At 35.9% G+C, this 24,153-nt stretch overlaps 1 protein-coding gene across 36 annotated transcripts in view; it reads left to right on the forward strand.

Moving 5' to 3' along the window:
- The first annotated feature begins 3,958 nt into the window (after window positions 1-3,958).
- Window positions 3,959-24,153, forward strand: part of gramd4b (GRAM domain containing 4b) — a 65,738-nt gene continuing 45,543 nt past the window's right edge. For 4 of the 36 annotated variants that reach the window (XM_005163041.6, XM_009297989.5, XM_005163043.6 and 1 more), the window contains exons 1-3: window positions 3,959-4,225; window positions 16,278-16,485; window positions 23,726-23,849. In XM_005163041.6, the coding sequence (XP_005163098.1) occupies window positions 4,197-4,225; window positions 16,278-16,485; window positions 23,726-23,849 (361 nt within the window). In that variant the 5' untranslated portion in view covers window positions 3,959-4,196. Of the gene's footprint in view, window positions 4,714-16,277; window positions 16,486-23,725; window positions 23,850-24,153 lie in introns of all 36 variants that reach the window. The other 32 variants (XM_073943065.1, XM_073943071.1, XM_073943072.1 and 29 more) reach the window with 14 other exon arrangements.

The following is a 24,153-nucleotide window of genomic DNA, read 5'->3' on the forward strand; positions in this document are numbered from 1 at the left end:
TCTTCACAGCCTCATCTTTGGGTAGAAAAAATAACACTAACTTTCCCTCAGACTTTAGAGCACAGCGTCTTCCCGAAATGATTTAACCAGGAACTGCTACAGTGTTTGTCTTCCTTTTTTCTTTCTACAGTGTTTGTGGGCGAGGGCGCAGGTTTCAATTTTCTCGTGTCTAAGTGAGCAACTTGTGGGCGGGGCTTGAGTTCCGTATAAACGTCACGCCAACACTGCTAAGGATTCGTCAGCACTGCGATTTTTCTCTTTCGCTCAGAAGCCGCATTTTCAGTCGATAATTTTTAGCAGCAAAGCATTCGGTGCATCCCTCATCTATAGATATGAAAGGAGTAGGCATACCTGAAGAAAGCCTAATGAATTATTAGAAAATAGTGCACAATGTGGTAATCTGGCTATGACATAAAGCAGAGTGGCCGTTACACCGCAGCTGTGCATTATTCCCAACTAATTCAAAGTCAATTAATCCACTTATACCACGGTTACCACACCTCAAGCCACTGTTCGGACATTTTATTTAAAGACATATGTACGGTTTTTGTCCTCAGACTGCCCCTGTGTGACGTACTTTCCTACGCATCTCATCCAAAATAAGTAAAATAATTAAAATTATTCAGCGGTGTGATGTTGAACTTTAAAGTGGTCAAAATCTGCCAAGAACGACATTAACTGTGTTTATCTGAAAATAATTGTACACTTTAGAATTAGCATCAAGCATTCAACAGTCCCATAGAATAAACACGAGTACTTGACAACCGAAATAACAATGGAGGACTACAAGACTATAGTAATATCGCCATCTACTGGCCTGCCATACATGTTTTTTGTTTTTGCATGTTTTTTGTTTTTGCAGATCTGTATAAACAGGGATGATTTTGACAGTGTTGTCTGTACTTAAAAAAGAAAGAAAAACTTCTTTATGTTTTTAGTACTTCCGTCATCATGTAATTGTACCCTCAATAACAAGGAGAGAATCAAGTTTCCTAAAGTGCCTGCTGACTGTTTTATAGCTCTGCCAAACTGCTTGTGTAAATATATGCAGACTGAGGAATTCAGGGACCCGTTCTTTAGGTTTGACTTGTGTTAAAGGTCAATCTATGTGAAAGTGACGTCAGATCAGTAACTGTATTCTCTTATAGCTAGAATGCATTGATCAATAAGTGAACAAATGTTTTCATATGTCACAGATGAAATGTTTCATGAAATACCTCCATTACCTGTCAAAGCTATCTTAGATACCAGCATGTAAAATAAGGTATTTATATTCTTATTATTCGCACTGATAGTACATTTGAACATTGTAAATAAAGGAATTTGAAAGATTTAATTAAAAAACATGTTGGTCATGTATCTTTTTTGGCATCAATTACAGCCTCAAGTCTTTTTGAATATGATGCCCCAAGCTTGGCACACCTGTCTTTGGGAATTTTTGCCCATTCCTCTTTGCTCAAGCTTTATCAGGTTGAATGGGAAGCGACGGTGTACAGCCATTTTCAGATCTCTCCAGAGATGTTTAATAGGATTTAGGTCTGGGCTCTGGCTGGGCGACTCAAGGACATTTACAGAATTGTTGCTGTGAAGCCACTCCATTGATATTTTGGCAGTGTGCTTTGGGTCATTGTCCTCCTTGAAGATGAACCGTCACCCCAGTCTGAGGTCAAGAGCACTCTGAAGCAGGTTTTCATTCAGGTTGTCTCTGTACATTGCTGCATTGCTGGCCTTCCCAAAAAGACAGTTAGACAGTTGCAGCTCATCCAGAATGCTGCAGCCAGAATTCTGACCAGAAGCAGGAAATCAGAGCACATCACACCAGTCCTCAGGTTTCTACACTGGCTCCCAGTTACATTCAGAATAGATTTTAAAGTATTATTACTGGTCTATAAATCACTAAATGGCCTAGGACCTCAATACATTACAGATATGCTCACTGAATACAAACCCAACAGATCACTCAGATCTTTAGGATCATATAAACTAGAAATTCCAAGAGTTCAGTTAAAGCAGGGTGAATCTGCCTTCAGCCACTATGCCCCTCGCTGCTGGAATCAGCTTCCAAAAATGATCAGATGTGCTCCAACATTAGGCATGTTCAAATCAAGACTGAAAACACAGCTGTTTAGCTGTGCCTTTACTGTATGAGCACTGTGCTACGTCCGACAGATTGCACTATTATGTTTTTTCGTTTTCTTTTTCATTCTTTTATAACCTATTTTAACACATTTTAAATTGTTTTTATCTGTTTTTAATCATTTTTATTGTCTGCATTTTATGTCCTAAACTTGTCTTTTTATTCCTGTTTATGTAAAGCACTTTGAATTGCCACTGTGTATGAAATGTGCTATATAAATAAACTTGCCTTGCCTTGCCTTGCCTTACAGGCCTGATTGGTGGATTGCTGCAGAGATGGTTGTTCTTCTGTAAGGTTTTCCTCTCTCCACAGAAGAACGCTGGAGCTCAGACTGAGTGACCATCAAGTTATTTATCACCCCCTGACTAAGGCCCTTCTCCCCCGATCACTCAGCTTAGATGGCCGGCCAGCCCTAGGAAGAGTCCTGATGGTTCCATATATTACCCAGTGGTGTTTTTTTTATTTTATATTATACTACAAAACACCAGTTTACTGTGGTTAAACTAAAGTACACTACAGTACTTATTAGTTTATCAGTTGCCTATCTAATATTACATTATGTTGTAACATTCATTTACACATCCATTCATTCATTTCCACAGTGGAATAAACCGCCAACTTATCCAGCACATGTTTTAGACAGCGGATCCCCTTCCAGCTAACCCAGTATTGGGAACAAAGAATCGTACATTTTATAATATATACAGTATAACACACTTGCTATAAAATGGTCTAAAACACTATATTTATTATAAATAACTTAAGTAGTTTTATTTTAAGACACTTGCATTTATAAATATAAAATTTCCCCAAAATTAGAATATTGTTCAATACAAATTTTACAAATAAACCAAAAATATACTTACTTTTTTTTTTTTTAGAAAACTGGGAAAACAAACATGTGTTGAACATGTTTATATTTATAGGCCAATATATTTTTAGTCATCACATATTATTATCAACCCACATGAAAACCACTGTTTTTGATTATTCAAATGGAATGTTGGTCATACTGTTGTTAAAATTAAATTTAGGAAGAAGACTGACAAGGAAGTTTATTGACAAAATTAAATTGATGGAAGTGTCATTTATTTATTTATTTTTTTTTTTTTGTTTGTGTTTATATTTCTTCTGTTTTAGAATTTTTTTATTTAGAATTTCTAATTTTTATAATATTTTATATATTGTTTATCTTTTCCCAGTGTTGGGTGCAGCTGGAAGGGCATCCGCTGTGTAAAACATATGCTGGATAAGTTGGCGGTCCATTCCGCTGTGGCTACACCAGATTAATAAAGAGATTAATGTGAAAATAAAATAAATTATTATCTTTATTATGTGTGCCCTGTCCTGTAATTTTAGATGAAAGTGATTGTTTAAAAAACAACATTGATCGGTCCTCTAGCACCCCCTAGTGGACTCAATCCCCAGTCATAAATTGAGGTAACTGCAGCGCAAACACCCTAAAACGAGTCAAACCAGACCTGTTACATATCAGTCCAATCTCAAAGTGAAAATTGACGCCAAAACAAGTCCACACACATATAAAACATACACCCTCGGTTTTGCTTTCACCCTCATGACGCATAAACTTTTAATCATGGATTGACAAGAGTTATGGGATTAATCTCCACCACCTCACTTGTTGAGGCTCTCTAGGCCTTCTATTGTAGACATTTCATCGAAATATTGAATTCATTCAAGCTCACTAGCTTAAGACAGAAGTCTTGAGTGTGTGTTTTTTGTCTGGGCGACTGTCAATCATCGGCCCCTTTAAGAGCTTCTGTCGCTGTCATTGACGAAATTTCCTGCTGTGAAGTGAGTGAGTCTCTGGATATCAACAACGAAGTGAAACCGACTAATGATGGTTTGCAGTTTGCACGCGGGTTTTCGTGCGTAATAACGCTGGAAATTACATCTGACAGCTCAGAGGGTCGCATTGGTGGATCAATGTATCTACTCAAGCATTTTACGCTGGATTTCTCCTCAAGCTGGTAGCAGGTGGTGGTGGTGGTAGTGGCGTCGGCGACGGAGGAGCTCGGATATTGATGCCTTCCTGTTCATGAAACTTAATTACGAATTACGTGCTAGGTAGGTAGTAAACTTTCTAGCCCCTTTTCCCAATGTTAATCTCTTTGGCGGGCGGGCGGGGCGCGTTACAATGTATTACGCTTTTGTTACATTGTTGCATTCGGTTCCACAAACTCACCAGAGCGCGCGCGGATCGCGGTGAAGGTGCCTTCAACATTGCTCCTGGTTTTATGGAAATACGTTTATTTCGCAATTTTCATTGATATATTGTGTGGTTTGATGTGACAACTGTGATATAGCGTGAAGGATAGGTAAGAGAATTGTTTGAAATATTTAGCACGCGCGCGCGCGCGCCGCCATTCTTGTAGATCGATTTATAAGATGTTTCGAAAGGCTTTTTAGGTCAAGGCATTAATCGGCAATCTATTAATGGTGCAACTCTGTCAGACCTCGATGTTTTATTGATGAGGTCCAACTTGAACCGCACGGCGAGGTGATGAAGATGCACAACCCCGGAGCTTCTGAACGCGTGAGGAAAACGTGCTTTTGTGTGTTTTTATCATTTTACTATGTGTAGAAGGTGCATAACATTGCTGTGACATAATATGCTGCAGAGGGTGACAATATGGGGGGATGGTGGTGTTTGGGGAGTGTAAATGGAGATGTCTAACACAATGCCACTGAGTATGGTCGAAGGGAGCTTAGAGAAAAGGCTTGGCCGCTCAAATGATTGCCAGAGTCGGAGAGAGTGAAAGGGGAGTCGGCCGGTGGCGTCAGTGTGGATAAAATAGTTGTGGTAGTCATGGTGTTTACCCATGATGTAACTCATGGGTGTTAATATAGAATTAGGATTTGCTTTACAATAGAAGGTCGTTTGTATGTTGAAGTATATAAATAAGTATCTTATTTTTAATAGTACAGTATCTGCTATAGGCTACTATCAAACGGGGAACGTTCCCAGTCAAGATTTTAAATACAGTAATGTTAATAAAACGTTTAAAAGAGTTGGTTTTTAAAACGTTAGCTCAATTTTATTTAGGCTTGCATTTAGGACTGTGCAATATGGAAAAAAAGCTGTCACGAATTATATTTATATCAGTTTATGTTAATAAAATTCAAAGTAAATATCAGTTTAAGGGCACAATAAAAGAGTGTTTCATTAAAGTTAGGTTGCTTTATTTATACCCGAAGGTAAATTTGGTTTGCAGTCAAGTGTCCTCGTTTTATAACTGTGCCACACAAAAAACTCTCCATACTCTCATAGCGTCAACAACAAATAGACATAAAGATATAAAACATAAACATACAAAACACTCACACTAGAACATATTTCACTGACGTGTTTACATTATCCCAAATGTTTAAAAGAATGTTCAAATGCTGACACTAAACCAGTTTGAACTTTTGAAAAAGACGATCCTGTGGTAAAGTCTATATGGGATACAGCTGCCAGTACTTACATCAGTATAGCATATTTTTTGTTGCTATGTACAAAAATAATTAATGTTTTTACACTGGGTAAATTTTGGGGTTGGAGTTAGGTAAATTTATTAATAAAATAAATTCAATTAAATTCATGTTTATATAGCGCTTTTGCAATGTAAATTAAGTCAAAGCCGCTTAACATTCAGTAGTAAAGTCCAGAATTAAATATTTATTGATCATAATTTCTGTTTTTATATTACTGTGATGTTGGAGTAGGGTAGACATTAATAAAATACAATAAATGAGTAATGTAATAAATAATATAAATAATTATCAGGGGACGCAGTGGGTAGTGCTGTCGCCTCACAGCTGGATCAGTTGGCATTTCTATGTGGAGTTTACATGTTCTCCCAGCAATTTCCTCCGGGTTCTCCGGTTTACCCCACAAGTCCAGAGACATGTGGTAGAGGTGAACTGCGTAAGCTAAATTGTTCGTAGTGTATGGGTGTTTCCCAGTGATGGGTTGCGGCTGGAAAAGCATCCACTGTGTAAAAACGTGCTGGATAAATTGGCAGTTTATTCTGCTGTGGCGACCCCTGATTAATCAAGGGACTAAGTGAAAAAGAAAATGAATGAATGAATGAATGAGAATAAAGTAATTCTCGTTAACTTCCTGCTGCAGCTAAATCCCTTCTAGCTACAACCGTATCCTGTGTCACCATACTAATGACATCACACACACACACACACCCTTTATAGAAATCAGGAAAACACCAAAGTTGCTTTAATATGTTGTGTGTTTTGTTACACACAACATATTATTTATTTTTATTATTTATATTATTTATATTTATTTACCAAAACATGGGGAATCAAAATCCACAATATTTATTTATTTATTATTTTTTAGATAAACAGTGCTACTTCTTCTGCAAGTGATCATAAGTGGAAGAACCGGAAGCGACGAACTGTGGCAAAATAAATACATTTAATAGCTTTGGCAAATTTTACCCTAATTCTGCTCAAACTACCATGATTATAGGTTTTTAACACTTTAGCTAATCTATGCATCGTTTCTAGGATGTAATGAAGACCACAAGTCCCATGATTCACTCTTATGCCTAGTTCACACTGCGTGATTTTAGCCCTGATTTCGGCTCGCCGACAGGTTTTGAGAAATCGCCGACAAATGCCTGAAATCACAGGCAAATCGCTGCTCGTGCACGTGAGTGACAATCACACAGTATGAACTATCAAAGACGCGATCTGAGAGAATCGCCGATGAGTCGCCTATGCCTGTGAGATATTTGGCATGCTAAATATCTGGAGCTGTCGGTGATTCAAATCATGACGTGTGAATTGAGTTTTGACTGAAAATAACATCAGCCATCGCCTACAGCCAATGAGAGAGCAGCTTTCACTTGTGTGTGTGTGTGTGTGTGTGTGTGTGTGTGTGTGTGTATACCTGCTGCAGGCCAGCGGGAGGCTGGGGGAGAAGTTAAAAGCGCTCTTTTTCGGTTTATTTGGACCCACGAAATGGAGGAAAAACTAGTGGAGGTTAGACAGGACTCAGGAGCAACTGTGTCTGTTTGACATTTAATACAGAAAGAAATTAGTTTATTATCAACGTTTAGGAGAAATGGCTAATTCCCTTTAAACCCAGGTGAGCAAACATGTACATGTTCTACCCCATTAAAGGCTTCTTTCTCATTATGTAGTTCATAACAAAAGATATAATACGTGTTTTTGGCTGTGAGACGTAGTTTGGATGACGTTGTTGGGGATTCTTCCTATGGTAAAGTCATGCAAGGTGAAAGTCTCTGTCCCCTGATCCATCTTGCAGTGTAAACAAAACAGCGACAAAACGCTAGCCCAGATAGTCATGCAGTGTGAAAACATCTGTGACACGACTACTTTGAAAATCATGCAGTCTGAACTCGGCATTAGTCAAAGCATCATAAAAATACTCCTTTGTTTGTTGTAAAAAACTTGTCCTCTAGTGGCCGGAAATGACATGCAGTTTTTTAAAGGCCAATTTTTGTTACTAAATGTATGTTGTGTAAATCAGACTGCTCACTGTTGATTTGATATAGTTCTTTTGATAAAACAGATCTGAAGTATAATATTTAAAATGAGAAATCTTTCTAAAACGTATATAGAGTAAAGAATTTTCCTTAACAAAATATCTTCGAGTGATACATAATGTTAACTGTGCATTCCCAGCGAACAGAGGCAATGTTATTGGAATATCAACTAACATTCTGGCAAGGTTTTCTCAATGTGATGTACAAACATTCATGTGGTAACACTTATATAACATTTGCTCTGCTCTTCAATAATGTGTTTCTATTCTATAATAAAGCATTATTTCAGGTTGATAAGGAAGTTCACCTAAAAGTCAATATTTGCTGTGAATTTACTCAACCTCAGGCCATTTAGGATGTACTTTATTTGACTTTTATTTTCTTTAGTAGAACATTAAAGAAGATTTTTAGCTGAGATTGAGATTGTTAGTCTTTTCAGAATATCCAAGTTGATGGCTACCAGCATTTTGACAGTCAGAAATGTGCACAGATAAAAGTAAACATTTTTACCTTTTATTCACAGTCTAGGCAAACGTAAACTAGGGAACCTGAACCCGTTGTTGTTTACAACAGAGAGGAAGGTTGCATGTATTGTATTGTTGATCAGAATGGTACTTTCGCCTTTTCTGGATGCTTCCAAACATGTATAAAAAAATCTAAATTATGTTTGAGAAAAGTAAAGCTCTGGCTAACAATTTTTTCTAGGGAAAAGCATGCTGTTTTATTAACTACAAGCCATATCACCATATCACAGCCATATCACCGTGCAGCCCAAGACCGGTTACTGAAGCTAAGCAGGCCTCAGCCTGGTCACTACCTGAATGGGAGACTACATGAGAAAACTAGGTTGCTGTTGTAAGTGGTCTTATTGAGGCCAGCAGTGGGGCACTCAACCTGTGGTTTGTGTCCTAATGCCCCAGTAAAGTGAAAGGGACTCTATATTGTCTGTGCACAACGTCTTTTGGATGAGACGTTAAACTGATGTCCTGACTCTCTGTGGTCATTAAATATCCCATGTCATGTCTCGTAAATAGTAGGGGTGTAACCCTGGTGTCCTTGCCAGATTCCCTCTATCGGCCCTTACCAATCATGGCCTCTCAATCAACCGAATTGGCTCTATCACTGTCTGTCTACTCCCCCTATAGATGGTGCGTCATGAGCCTGCTGACACCGTTGTCCTGTGGCTGCTGTCAGACCATCCAAGTGGATGCTGCACACTGGTGGTGGTGTGGAGAGACCCCCCTCTCATGATTGTAAAAAGCTTCAGGTGTATGGCCATACACGATAAATGCGCTATATAAATACACAACACTTACTTACAAGAGTTTCATACATACTGCAACTTTAAGTAAATAATTATATACTGGACATTCATAAAAAAGGAATCATCATTCTAGTCATAACATTTGAATACTTGAGCAAAAAATGAAAATTATTGTTCCCTGCTGATTCAGAGCTCCTATTGGACAGGGCATTATCATGAATAGGATTTGTGATTCTTGTGCAGACTAGTAAAGAGAGAAAAATATAATACTCCACCCTGAACAAATCAAACTTGCTTCGCTACTTGTAACAACTATAATTTAATTGGGAAGATCAGCTTCACTTCTTGAGAAGTTGCTATTGTGTGCAGCGTTACTTCAGAAAAAAAAAAAAATTCTGCAAATATGCAAATACGTGTGTTTTTACTTTGTTTTTTTTTTCCATTAGCTTTTTTATCTCCAAGTTGGATTGTAAAAATGTATGTTTAAAACTTATAAACCAGAGTTAAGCTTATTTATTATCTTTATTTATTATTGTTTATTTGAATACTAAAAAAGTGTGTTAAAAACTTACAAACCAGACTTAAGCTTATTATTAATTTATTTTCATTATTTAATTTTATTATTTTGCTCTGATTTTTACACTTTTTGCCAAGTTTGGCATGTATTTTCTATAATTTAAATGAAGTTGTTTTAAAATATGTTTAAGTATGATGAGAAACCTTCAGAAGAGACTTTATTAGACAATCTAGTCATTTATAATCAATTTTAAACTGTCTACAATCTGATTATTTATCATAATTTTTTTAAATATAAAGTAAAATGTAAATTAGTTCAATTTTAAAAATGTAATAAACTAAAAAGAAAATTAAAAGATATTCATATTAAAAACACAAAAACAAACAGAAATGGTTAAAAGAAAATAACATACCACAGTCATAATATTCATTCATTCATTCAATTTCTTGTCGGCTTAGTCCCTTTATTAATCGGGGGTCACCACAGCGTAATAAACCGCCAACTTATCCAGCAAGTTTTCCGCAACCCATCCGTAACCCATCTCTGGGAAACATCCACACACACATTCACACACACACACTCATACACTATGGACAATTTAGCCTACCCAATTCACCTGTACTGCATGTCTTTGGACTGTGGGGGAAATCAGAGCACCCAGAGGAAACCTCGCAAACACAGGGAGAACATGCAAACTCCACATAGAAACGCCAACTGAGCCGAGGCTCGAACTAGCAACCTTCTTGCTGTGAGGCGACAGCACTACCTACTGCGCCACTGTTTCGCCCCCAGTCGTAATACTGCAAATTAAATTAATTATTTTAAATGATCATCAAAGGATTGTATGTTATGTTTCGAGGATTCTAAAAAGTGTGCATTCCAGCGTGATGCTTCAATACATTTTGCACCATGTGCCATTTTTGTATGACTTGTGCTATTTATTTTCTTACAGATATAGAATATAAGACAAAGGGATGTTTTTATTGCACCATAGGCCTGATTTGCTCTATTGCTTCTTGCAAGCAACACTTTTTACAGCAAGTGGACATGATTAGTTTTGATATTGAACACCCTGTCATAATTTATGAAGAAACGCTGCGTTCAAATGAATTTTAAACATTGTAAATCTGACAAACTTAGACAGGGGTGATAAATACCATCCGCTCAAGCTTTTTCCCTTTCCCTCTCGAGAGCTGCATGAAACGTCTGCTTATTGTCAGAAAAAAGTCCCTTTTTAATTCACAGGATGCCAAATTCAAGCAGCTTGAGAAGAGGTGGGCTGGCGTTAAACCTCAGGCCTGTCATTATCATGTACAGCATGTTGTCTGAGCTCTAAAAGTGAAATCAAAACGGGCTTGGAGGTTTTGAGTGTCCAAGCACGCATTCAACTGCTTTGTTCCCAGGCCTGCTTTGTTTGCTGTAAGGTCAGCTAACTGCAGGGAATGCAGAGTTCAGGACACCAAGAGCATTATTTTGTAACCGCTGTGGGCCTTTGGTTCCTGGAGTGATTTTTTGTAAATATAATCCAGTCACATGTTGCAAAGCTGCGCTCAGCATTGCCTGGGAAAGATCTTTGAGATGCTGCCCGAGGAAGAGTACAGTAGTTCATGACCTGTGTCTTTGCTCGAGTTAAATGGGATGCTTCAATTGAGTAACAATTAGTGGAATGTTAAGATTAATGGCATAGTTCTGAAAAGAACATCTACAGTTTTAGCATTTTGTACTTAAGCTAATGTTGTTCTTAAAGGCATAGTTCCCCCATAAAAATAATAATTGTGTCATTAATTATTCGCCTTCATGTTGTTACAGACCACAGAAACCTTCATTCCATAGACAGCAAGTGTCCTGACCTGTTCAAAGTCCAGAAAAATACCTACAGTAATTGAATGGTTTCTTCTTAGTGTCAGTATAAAGCTCGTCTTCATGAGATCACTGTGTTCTTTAGAAACTGTTGAATAAAGTTATTATTTGTATTTAATGTGTGCACAAGAGTATTCCAGTAGCTTCATGATATGGCTGGGTGCTTTTACCCAGCCATATTATGAATTATCATATGCATTTTGTCAGTTTAACCAGTTGTAGTAATCCTTCAGCACATGCGTTTTGATAGAATAGATTTGCTAAATCTCATTTGCGATTTTAAATTTGATTAACTGTCCAGCCACACTTCATAATGTTCCGATTGGACAGTTAAAGGCATATTGTTTGTTTTAAGGCATTTTTCTGGACTTTGAATGAGCGGAAATCTTGCTGTTCATGGAGGACCAGGGAGCTCACAGATCTTATCAAAAATTTCTTAATATGTTTTCTGAAGATGAACGAAGGTCTCAAGGTAATGGATCAACATGAGGGCAAGTAATTTAAGTAATTTTTAACACAATTACAGTGTACTCGCACTAGGCAAAATTGTCTTGAACCATGCTCAAGTGCAATTGTTGCCTAATTGTCCCCTCTCCCCCTCTGCGCTTTTCACACTACCCTTCACTCTTCAAGCGTACCGCGCCAAAGCTCAACCAAACTGCGATCTGGCACACCTCTTCCAACTGGGAAAGGACCGGCCAAATGAAACCTTAGTGGGAGGGTTTCAGAGTACTCATACTTGTCAAATGAACCAGGCGATGAGGGTCAAACGTGCCTGAGCATGGTTCGGATAGCATAGTGTGAGTACACTCTTAAAATTTTGGGTGAACTAATCCTATCAGCCCAACACAAAAAGAAACCATTTAATGTATGCACTGCTTGCTGATTTTTTAAAAGTTGAATCTGCCAAAGAAATATAGAAGCACAATAGCTTTCGTAAAGTTAACAACTAAAACTATGAAAAATCACTTTGACATAAAGTATTTAGGGTGTCAAACTTTCGAGCGTTAATTTTTAAAGGGTTCATCAACCTATGTTTGCCAAGTACAAAACCTTCATGCATTCTTACATCTGTCTGACATTGGCAAAGATATGCTAACAGCATCCTAAATCACTTTGAAACATGTTAATAGCATGTCAATCCTTGTTAGCAACTTACTAAAACATGCTAACAACACGTCCATTTTTTATTCTTGTAGCAGTGTGGTAAACATGGTAACAAGATGCTATTTGATCATTACAATTGCTAATGTGCATTTTAAAGTATGGAAATGCTACATTTCGAATAAAAAGTTCCTTAATTTCTAATGTTTTTTACTTTCTATTTTAGACTTTTAGACTTTGCAAAAAGTGTTATTTCGAGTAATAGGAGGTGGAAATGCCTTTGTCGAATAAACTGATGAAGCAAACATTATACAAATATGACTGTATTGTTCCTTTCTAATTTTGTTTACTGTTGATTAGTAGGTTACAATACTACAGTCAACCACTAACAATTTCATTGTAATGCACTTTATTTGCTTTTTTTGTTGCAAACTTTGAAAAGATTCAAAGAATGTTAAAGCGTTGAAAAGACTTGGTTAAGATGTTTGATGTGTGTTAAAATGGCTAACACCATGCTAATCCATAATAGCATACTGTTATAGCATGTTAGCAGCTAGCAACAAATTAGTATACTTTATTAATATTTATCAATATGTATGTACAACATTTACAGATTCTTTTCATAGTCAGAATGATCATTTCATTGGATCTGTAGATCGCTTCATAAATCCACCCTGAATAACTCGTTGACTAATCAGACGTCACAAGACTGGAAGAAAAAAATTAAAACGCATAAGTCACTATCGCCTCAAGGTCAAGACACTAAACCAGTGACTGGTTTTCCTCGTCCTCAATCAGCTGTGGACAGAGGTCTCCCTGTGGGCCAGAATGACGGAGAGGATCATGGGGCTTCTACCTCTGACCCACATACTGTACAGAACAGGGTGCTGGACCACACTCGTTCCACACCAGCTGATCTCTTTCAGATTGAAGCAATTACTCCAGTCCAGTAATGCCTGGAGTTCAGAGACCTGAATACCCAGTGCTCAGAGACTATTGTGTAAGCGACTGACTGTCAGTGGCACATTATTCCTGAGCTTAGAATGGCTGGCTTTGTTTCACTCTTCTGAAGTTCCCTTGTAGAGTATGGTGATGGACTTTCATCTTTTTGCATTCCTAATGGGTGTTATTATTCATATCATGGTACTTAGTGGAGAATTCAGCCAAAAATAAAATCATCATTTACTTGCTTTGATGTAATTCTGTATGGATTGCTTTCTTTTTTGGAGCAAGTGTGTTTCGAACTGGTACTTTCACTTTCATGGCAACGAAAAAGTTATTAGTCAGAAATGTAAATGACATAATTTCATTCATACCGATACAGCTAAAGTAAAATTTTCTAAATGTTAGAATCTAAAAAATATGCAAGATAAAGCTGTGGTCACACTAGAGCTTGAGCTTGTGAAATTCTGTCGTGTGGCACTTCGATAAGGGGCTGGATTAAACAAGATAATTAGACATTTAAAAAGCGAGCGACTGCTCCATGTTTTAAATTTCTGTACAGAGAGGTCATGTTTTGATCCTCGATTGGTCTCACGCAGTCAAGGGATGCGATTTCGAAGGTCAGAGTTCACCAAGCTTGAACTTTGCACCGCAGCTACCTGCGAAACTTAACGCATGACCCTGTGTTTCCGGTCTGACGCATTCGCGTGCGTATAAATGGATGTCTATTGGAGGAAAAGCCCAGTGAGACTGCGGCTTAACAAAACAAAAAATAACAAAGATTTAGATGTTTTTTTGTATGTTGTAGTTTGTCTACATACTTGCATTTCTGCGATACACACTGCAATATTGAGTATACTTTCACCAGATGACTTCAATGGCTCTACTTGGATATATATATATATATATATATATATATATATATATATATATATATATATATATATATATATATATATATATATATATATATATTAGAGGGTTTAGGATCATTTTATAGACCATTTGCAGTTTAATAAACCAATAACAAGCATTGATCAATATAGAAGAGCAAAGACACAAGTAAAATAAACAATGCTTCATAGATTGCTGGGAGTCTTAATGGTATTCAGGTAAACAAACTGAATAATCAAATGTAAAATAAAATTCTCTATCCGCTTGCTAAGTTGTGACGTATGGAAAACTGTTTCCAGGTCCAAGCCGCAACTCATTTGAATTGACAAAATATTCGTTTATGACAATTTTTTAGTCATATCACACATTAAAGTTATTTTATTATAAAATCATGGTGACATCAGTCACTTGACTTGCTGCATCACAGACTTAAATATTTTAACAGTTATAAAAATGTATCACTTTCTGGCCATCTGATATTAGGCATGGATATATTTATATTGCGATCATGATTTTCGAAAGTATTACATCATTTTGTAGATATTTATTATTACCATTTGTTGAGTCTCCCCATAAAGTTTGATATAGCGATTGGACCCGGAAGCCACTTTGCATGACGTCACACTTAACAAGTGGATAGTCATCTTCATATACGTAAATACAATGAATCTTTTTTTAAATGTTGCAAACATCATAATTTATTGTGCAAAAATGCTTGAATTGGCTCAAAATGCTTACATGGGCCTTAAGAAAGCATGCTAATGCTACAATTGTTGGTAACATTGTGGAGTCACTACAAGGAGTAACCATAAATCATATGTTATTCAACTGTGGCACCTATAACTGTGGCACTAGTCAACTATAACCTTGACTCCTATTGGCATATGCTGCGATGCAACTATTGCAAATGCACACATTGCGATATCAATGCTGTAACAATATATTGTGCAGTCCTATTGCATGCCTATAATGGCAGCAATTCAACTTTTTATACACAAAAGTATCTCAGATTTTTTCTCCATGTGAATGAGAACAATACAAAAGCTAAATATTATTTAACCGAAATCTTGACCTTGTCTACTGGTCTCTGTGCAGCATTCATTATGTGTTCACAAGACTGTACCTTGACTCTAACATGCCCAGAAAAAGAGTTGTTAGAAAATTAAGATCAGTAGAAACAAAACATAAAATACAACTCATGTACTTTTTTTTCTCCAAGATAAATATATTTGTGCTTATCAGAGCAGCAAGTCAGTAACTGTCATCTGACAACTCAGTTTTTTCCATTGTATTATGCTTGTGTATAGTCCTGCACAATATCTCACATTTTAAAAAAAATACTGTAAATATGCACATCATAATGGTTTTATTATGTGAGTGGAATCAAGCCATGTTAAGACAGACAGCAGCACGACTATTGTTTTGTTTTCCTGATAAATTTTGATGTTTTTAGGTGGATAATGCTATACGTGGAGCAAAGTGCTGGTGATTATTATTATTTTTATAACTTTTATTTAAAATTGTTTATTTTATGCTGTCGTAAAACTTTTAAAAGTTGAAGTTTTGCTTTCTTTTCCCTGCAATAATCTGAAACATGTTGGTTATATCATTTATTACAAAAATCCTATTGCATATTGAATATCATATTATTTAGCATGCTATCATATATCAACTTGTTCTTCAATATCGCAGTCATATATACTCATATAGCCTGACCGTAATGTGATACTTTGTCCTTTTTTCTTCTTTTCTTTTGCTTTTTATAGGGCTGATCACTATAAAATCCCATTATATGAATAGTTTTTTTAATTAACCATGGATGACACCAGGATGAGTACAATAAATAATGTCTGAATTCTCATTTTGAGGTGAATCATCCCTTTAAAATGTGCAGCATAGATAAGAAAAGCCAGGGTTTGGTCTAATTTGTGATATTTTATCAAGTGTTGCGCAATGCATTTCTTCATGGCTGCTCAGTTTCATGTCAACACGCCGTCTCACAAGCTGCTTTTGTCCCTCCAGGGTTGCCACCCGCCATGTTAAGATAAAGACACAGATCTCTGTGCTGAACATGCTAAAGCGATTGGATAAGATAAGGTTCAGAGGACAGAAGCGAGATGAGTTCCTGGACCTTGCCGAATCCCCCAACGCATCTGACAGCGAATGTAACGATGACATCCCAGTAAAACACCGGAGCTCCCTCAAAGATACAGAAGAGCAGCGAGACCCTGTAAGTGAGGTTTTCTTCGTCTGTGAGATTATCAAGGGAGAATCCGTCAGGATCTGCTGAATGCATCTTTTTCTATGTGGTTAAATGTTGTTTTGACTCTGTAGAAAAATTTAAGTTGCTTTAAAATGGCACTGACCTTCATTTTACAGATATTACCATAGCATTTTTTGTTTAACCAAATAAATAAAACAAAAATAAATAAAATTACATGAAAATAAATACATTTTATTTTCTGAAATTTAGTTCCTTTTTATTTCTAAAGCAAAAATGGGTCCTGTTTTATGTTGTGTGGCCTTAATTACTGTTTAATTGCATTGAAAAAAAATTAGGCACAGCAATTTTATTTATTTAGCACATTTCATACACCAGTGGCAATTCAAAGTGTTTTACATAAATAGGAATAAAAGAGACAAAAATAAGAAAATCAAAACAAATAATAAAAAAACAGACCAAAACGAATTAAATTGTGTAAAAAAAAAAAAAAAAAAAAAAAAACAGGTTATAAAAGAATGAAAAAAACGAAAGACAAAATAGTGTGATCTGTCGTAGCACAGTGCTCATTCAGTAAAGGCACTGCTAAACAGATCTGTTTTCAGTCTTGATGTGAACGTGCCTAATGTTGGAGCACATCTGATCATTTCTGGAAGCTGATTCCAGCAGCGAGAGGCAAAGTAGCTAAAGGACGATTCACCCTGCTTTGACTGACCTCTTGGAATTTCTAGTTTATATGATCCTAAAGATCTGAGTGATCTGTTAGGTTTGTATTCAGTCAGCATATCTGTATTATATTGAGGTCGTAGGCCATTTAGTGATTTATAGACTTTAAAATGTATTTTGAATGTAACTGGGAGCCAATGTAAAGACCTGAGGACAGGTGTGATGTGCTCTGAATAAATACAATGTACATACTGTGTTCATGATATATTACAGAACACTTCTGGTGCTGTGGTGGGATACAGGTTGGGTTTAAGGTTGCCTTTAGGTTTAATGGTTGGTTAAGGTGAAAGGGATAGTCAACTGTATAATTTAAAGATGTAATTATAGAAATGAATTACAGATGTAGTTGCTTACAGGCATTTAATCAAGCATAAGTATAATACAATAAATGTATTTATGTAATAAGTGCATTGTAGCAAATAATCAATTTCAGTGCAAGTAAATATTAGTGAAAAGCCACCTAATTAGCCTAGATATTTAGCCATAGGTTTAGGAAACATTAAGATCTGCTTATTCTTTTCATCATCTAATTCATTCGTAATTGGAAAAATAAAACTTATTTAGGCCCTTCTAAATATTTTTAAAGGAAATGTCTAAATAAAATATAAATATGTTAAGTACAACTGGTAATTTTTCCATTTACATTAGGGCAGCATGATATTGGATACATTTTACATTGCAATATTTATTTCTCTGCAATTTAGAAATTGTGACATAAATACAATGTTATCAGATGACTTGAATAGCTCTGTTTGCAAAGCCATTAGTTTAGATTGAGTGGGATGATTTTGTAGGGGAGTGAAATATAAATATATGTTTTGTCTAATTTATTAAATGCATATAATAAACAAACTACAGTCATAAATAAACACATAAATATTCAGCAGAAACTGAATAATCAACTGTTAAAAAAAAACACTGCACAGTCTTCATCATGTAAATAATTCAGTAAAATTCATCTTTATTAACCTCTACATGCTACTAAAACACTTTTAAACTCTTAAAATCCTTATATAGTCACAGGCGTAAAAACACATGCACATGATAAACTTTTTATTATGGTTGCATTCTGCAGTGTCTCCACAAATCTCGTGTGTCTCCACAAAATGTTTTGACCTGTGGTTTCTGGTCATCTACAGTATAATGCCAAATCAACAATGCATATCTTGCTATGTGAAAATTGCAGATACATGCATTGTGATATCGATGCTCAAACGATACATTGTGCAGCACTAATTTACATTGTATGTAAATTCTCTAACAAAAACAACAACAAAAAATTGCAAGTTCATTCATTTATTCACTTTCTTTTCGGCTTAGTCCCTTTATTTCTCAGGGGTCGCCACAACGGAATGAACTTATCCATCATATGTTTTACGCAGCAGATGCCCTTCCAGCCAACACTGGGAAACATCCACACACTAAAGAAATTCAAATAACGATAAAAAAAATCACTTAATCTATGTCTATGGGCTACCATGTAAAAGCTGCAAAGAGCTATTTATAACATCATTTGTGTTGATGTCTGGGATTTATATGTTTTGTAAATATTTATCAAATATGAAATTTGACTGGGCTGACTTTTTCTATTATAACCGCTAGTCATAGAAAATAAATAAGTTATTAAATAACTGTGCTAGCAAAAAATAAAAATAAGTAAATAAATGCTAGCAAATACAATGGTATTGTAAAAGATGTTAAATGATTTATCAGTTTAATTTAAATATATATATATGCTATTCCAAAATAACAAAAAAGTCTTCTTAATTGTAATAATAATTCCACTGCATCCCATTCAAAGATGCTATTGGATATTAACCAGTTAAATTTATTTGTTTTTTGCATTTTTAGCAATTTGCTCATGGCAGATTTTCATGGTGTCCGCGGGGTCTTGAAGTCTTAAAGTCTTCAGAAATATTGTCTTGTAGGTCCTAAATCATTTTATTTTATTTTTCTCTGTGCATGTCAAGCTACCCAATCAATTCAACACGAATCCAATCTCCAACAATACATTCTTAATAAAACTTTTAGAAAAAATTGTATTTGTAAATAACATTTTAACAGTTTGTAGTGCATACATTTAAGTTTTTTTTTTTTTAAGTTAGTAAGTATACAACTAGGGTCTGCTTTTTTGACACATTACTTTAAATATTTGGGTAATAAATAACTAATTAGAATTAGTTTTTTGATGGGGCAAGAAAAAAAATTCTGCCGGGCAATTAAAAAATCCTTAGCCTTAAGCTCTGAACAAGTCTAAAATGTAATTCTTGATTGTCTTAAAATGTCTTAAATTGGACTTGGTGAAACCTGTAGAAACCCTGCATTTCAACCCCAGGTCTCAAACTCAAGTCCTGAAGAGCCACAGCTCTGAACACCTTGATTATTTGGATCAGCTATGTTTCATTTAGCTTTAGAGCAAAACTGCAGAGCTGTGGCCCTCCAGGAGTTTGAGACCTATGATTTAAACAAATAAAAATCAAATTCGCTATAATTAATGTTTTCTGAAAAAAATCTCTTTAATGGAATATTAACTAAAAACTTTAGAAAGAAACAACATTATTAATCATAGTAATAAATCATGTTTTCCCATCACTTGCTGGCAGTAAGCATTTGCTTCCTGTTCTTTGCATATCATGAGAGGCAGACAGCAAGATTCCCAAAGGACATCCATTATCTCCACTGTATTTCTTCTGTATAAATGACCTCTTCCTGTTGTTGCAGCTGAGATTGCCCTCCATCTCTCACATCCTCAATTCTTTGATAAAAGTTTTCCTGTGTCTGTTTGCTTCTGATGCCACCCTGCGTTCAGCCTCTGACCTACTGCATGACACTTTACTAGAGAAGAACTGATGGGAAACCACGCTCTGACAAAATGATGTTATTAAGAGCAGCCTCCTTCAAGCGTGTTTTCAAAGAAATTGCATTTGCAGCTTATAATTTAATTAGCCCAGGAAAGCTCACCTAAGAGATCTGCTGTGTCTCTGGAGGTTTCTAAGCCGGTCAACATTGTTAAATCTGCCGTGTTGGCGTCCGGTTGTGACAAGAGCCGTGATTTGTAGAAACCTGGTTCTGCTGAACTACTGGAAGACAACACTGTAATGTCTCTAGCATGCTGGAGCCACAGACAAGTAACAAATCTTTGGACTCCTAATGAACAATCCTATTTGTATTTTACGATTGAATATAATGTCTATTAGACTGTCATGTTAATGTTTAATGTCGGACCTTAGCAGCTATTTAATGTTGACATTGTAATGAGCCTTCACAAACTTCTACGCTGCTTATGATTATGTTGAGGCTTAAGCACCAAACTACCACCAAATCAATTTTTTAAATAACATATTTAACATTTTTATTTAAAATAACATATTAATCATTCTGTTATGTTGTCTTTACATCCAAAATATTAGTGTTAAATAATGTCAGAAGTCTTTTTAGCAATGTGTAAAACATACTAGGATTCCTTAAAATTCCAGTGTAAATGAAGTTGCAACTTGTTAAGCATGATAGCAGTGTGTTAAAACATGTTATAAACATTAGCCACGTTTTAATTCATATAATGTGCTAAACATGCTAACAGTGTTAAATCATTAGCAATGTGTGAAATCATGATGGGAAAATTCTAACAACATGCTGTAATGTTTGCAGTGCGCTAAATCATCTTATAAACAATAACCATGTGCTAAATGATTAGCAACGTGCTTAATCATGATATAATATCCTAGGAACATACTAAATTGTTAGCAATGCTTAATCATCGCATAAACCTATGTTAAAACATGTAATGACCTTAACTTGCATTGTTTTAAATCATTTGTACCGATTTAGTACCAGTGTGCTATAGTGCTAAATCATGTTATAAACATTAGCCATGTGTTAAAGGGCCATGAAACCCCCCTGTTTCAGCAGGGTGTTTTCACACCTCTAGTTTGGAAAAAGTCAGGAAACTGGGCGTGTTCAGCTCTGTTTAGGGGGAGTGTCGGAGAAAAAGAAGGTGCATGAAAATTCGCATAAAAATGGGAGTGTGGGTTTGGGCACACGCTGATTTGAGGCAAAACAACACACAGACGCAAGAGAGAAAGACAGTGACTGTGTTTACATGGACATCAGTAAATTGAATTTGAATTGCCAAATTATTAAACGGTGGACTTTAACGGCAGTTTGGCAATTTTTTTAGGAATTTCATTCATGCCCCTCATGACAAACGAGGTATTTGATTCGAGGAACTGCTTTAAGCGTGTATTTTTAATGCATTGTTTGATACCGTAACAGGAATGAGAGAAAAAAAAACCTCCGCATTTCTCTGTAACGTAGATGCACTCAGTAGGTAGCGTCAGAAAGCCGTGTGTGTTATTCCTGTAACAAAATGCGGCAAAAATCCTACACGATGGTAATAGTTTGATTGCGGTGTTTACATGTTTACACTTGGAGAGCAGCATTTACAGCGGATCTTTCAGTCTATGATATTGTAGTGATGTTAATGTACTGTAAAATTTAGTAACTCAGAAATCATCAGACTAAGGTTCGTCTTTAAATACTGAAAGAGTACTGCTGACAATACAAACTAACTTTTTCCTCTGAATAAAAAAAAACAAAGACCACTGATCGCTTGCTCACCAAATCTGTAGAGACAGGACAATCAACAACAACTAGAGCTGCGTCTTTTTTAAAAAGAGTCGAGCGGCAATTCCGCATTTCACCATTTCCAGATGAGAAAAGCTCTCGGGTAAAAAATGTTCCTTACAAAAGTATTTTTGTTGAGCGTTGTTTCAAACCGGAAGAACGAATTTGCTCGAAATAACGCAAAAATAACCAATTTTCACTTGTTAGTGAAAATAGTGTCCTAATAGTGTTTTTAGTAGTGTATATGACTGTCAACATCTCAAAAAAATGTGTTTGTGTTTTCGTGACCCTTTAAATCATGTAATATGCTAAACAAGCTAGCAGTGTGTTACTGTAAGTCATTTAGTAATGTGCTAACAATGTGCTATGTCATGATTGATAATCACAACTTGTTAAAATAGCAGAGTACTGAATCGTGTTATTAGCCATGTTTTAAGTCATGTAATTTGCTAAAGAAGCTAGGAGTGTGTCAAGTCATTTAGTAATGTGTTAAATCATGAAATAAATATTCCAACAACATCCCTACTTATCCCCCTAGGCCGCTTGGCTGATTGTAGCTGGTTGACCAGCCTAGTTTTAGAGGGGTTTTGGCCATTTCCAGGCTGGTTTCCAGTTATTTCCAGCCTGGTCTTAGCTCGTCTGGCTGGGAGGCTGGTTTTAGACTAGGCTGGAAATAACTGGAAACCAGCCTAGAAATGGCCAAAACCCATCTAAAACCAGGCTAATCAACCAGCTAAAACCAGCCAACCTGCTTAGGCTGGTTTCAGCTGTTTTTTTTTTCAGCAGGGAAGTCATTTAGAAATGTGCTAACAATGTGCTAAATCATGATAGAAATATACTAGCAACATGTAAAAATTTTTGCAGTGTGTTGAATCATCTTATAAACATTAGCCTTGTATTAAATCATAAGCAATGTGCAAATCATGATAGAAATATTTTACAATATTCATAAACAACATATTCAAATGTTGGCAGTGCTTAATCATGTTATAAAATTGTTAAATCATGTAGTGCACTGAACATGCTAGCATTGTGTTAAATCATTTGCACAGTGCTAACAATGTGTTAAATCCTTTTAGAAACATTCCAGCAACATGTTAAAATGTTAGCAGTGTGATGAGTCATGTTATAAACATTAGCTATGTGTTAAATAATTACCAAAATACAAAATCATGATAGAAAGATTCTAGCAACATATTAAAATGTTAACAGTGCTTAATCAGTTTTTAAAGTGCTACTTTAAACTTTTTAAATCATCTAATGTGCTAAACATGCTAGCATGTGTTAATGTAACGTCCCAAACAAGCCAGCAGTAATAAATCATTAGCTAAGTGCTAAATCATGATAGAAATATTCTAGCAACATGCAAAAATTTTAGCAATGTGGTAAAAAATGTTAGCATTTCTTAAAATACCAGTGTAAATGAACATGTTAACACCATGTTAAACATATAGGCTAAGTGTGTTAAATCATGTTATAAACAATAGCCATGTTAAATCATATGTTAAACATGCTAGCAATGTGTTAAACTATTCGCACTGTGATATAAACATTAGCCATGTGTTAAATCATAAGCAATGTGCAAAATAATGACAGAAATATTCTAGAAACATTATAAAATGTTAGCAGTGCTTAATCATGTTAAATCATGTAATGTGCAAAACATGTTTGCAGTGTGTTAAATCATTAGCAGTGTGCTAAATCATGTATGAAACATTCCAGCAACATGTTAAAATGTTTGCAGTTTGAATAATGCTAGCAATGACACATCATGTTAAGCGTTAACATACAGCTTTCTCTAAACATAAACTACAGTACAAACTTTTAGAGAAGGCTTTAAATCAACAGCAGATTTTCATCAAACTTTACTAACATATTTTTTATTCCTGTTTGTCCTCAGGCTGGATCAGGGATGCTCACCATGTCTGCTGCGCCCATCCAGGACTACAAGATGACTGATGCAGACCCGCTCAGTGAGGTCAAAGGTCACCTGGAGATAGCCTTACTGGAAAAGCACTTTCTTCGTGAGTGTTCAAGATATTCATTCATTCTTAAGGCGTCCCTATTTTACATGGCTCCATTGTTTTACATCATCGGAGCTCTGCTGATTTAGCAGTCCTTTCAGATGGATTTTATATCCTCTTATGGCCACTTTGTCATTTTTGAGCCAGTGTGCTGTAAGCAGTGTCCTAAAACCTAGCATGCGGACTCATTGCATACTGTCTGCATAGTCAGCAGTATTTTAAGGCAGCAGGTTTAGAACTGGTTGCATTGAGAGTGAAAGCTGTGAACAATAACCTGTGCATCGTTTGTGCCCACTTTCTTAAT

The sequence above is a fragment of the Danio rerio genome, chromosome 25 (genome assembly GCF_049306965.1).
Source record: "Danio rerio strain Tuebingen ecotype United States chromosome 25, GRCz12tu, whole genome shotgun sequence".
Classification (NCBI taxonomy): Eukaryota; Metazoa; Chordata; class Actinopteri; order Cypriniformes; family Danionidae; genus Danio; species Danio rerio.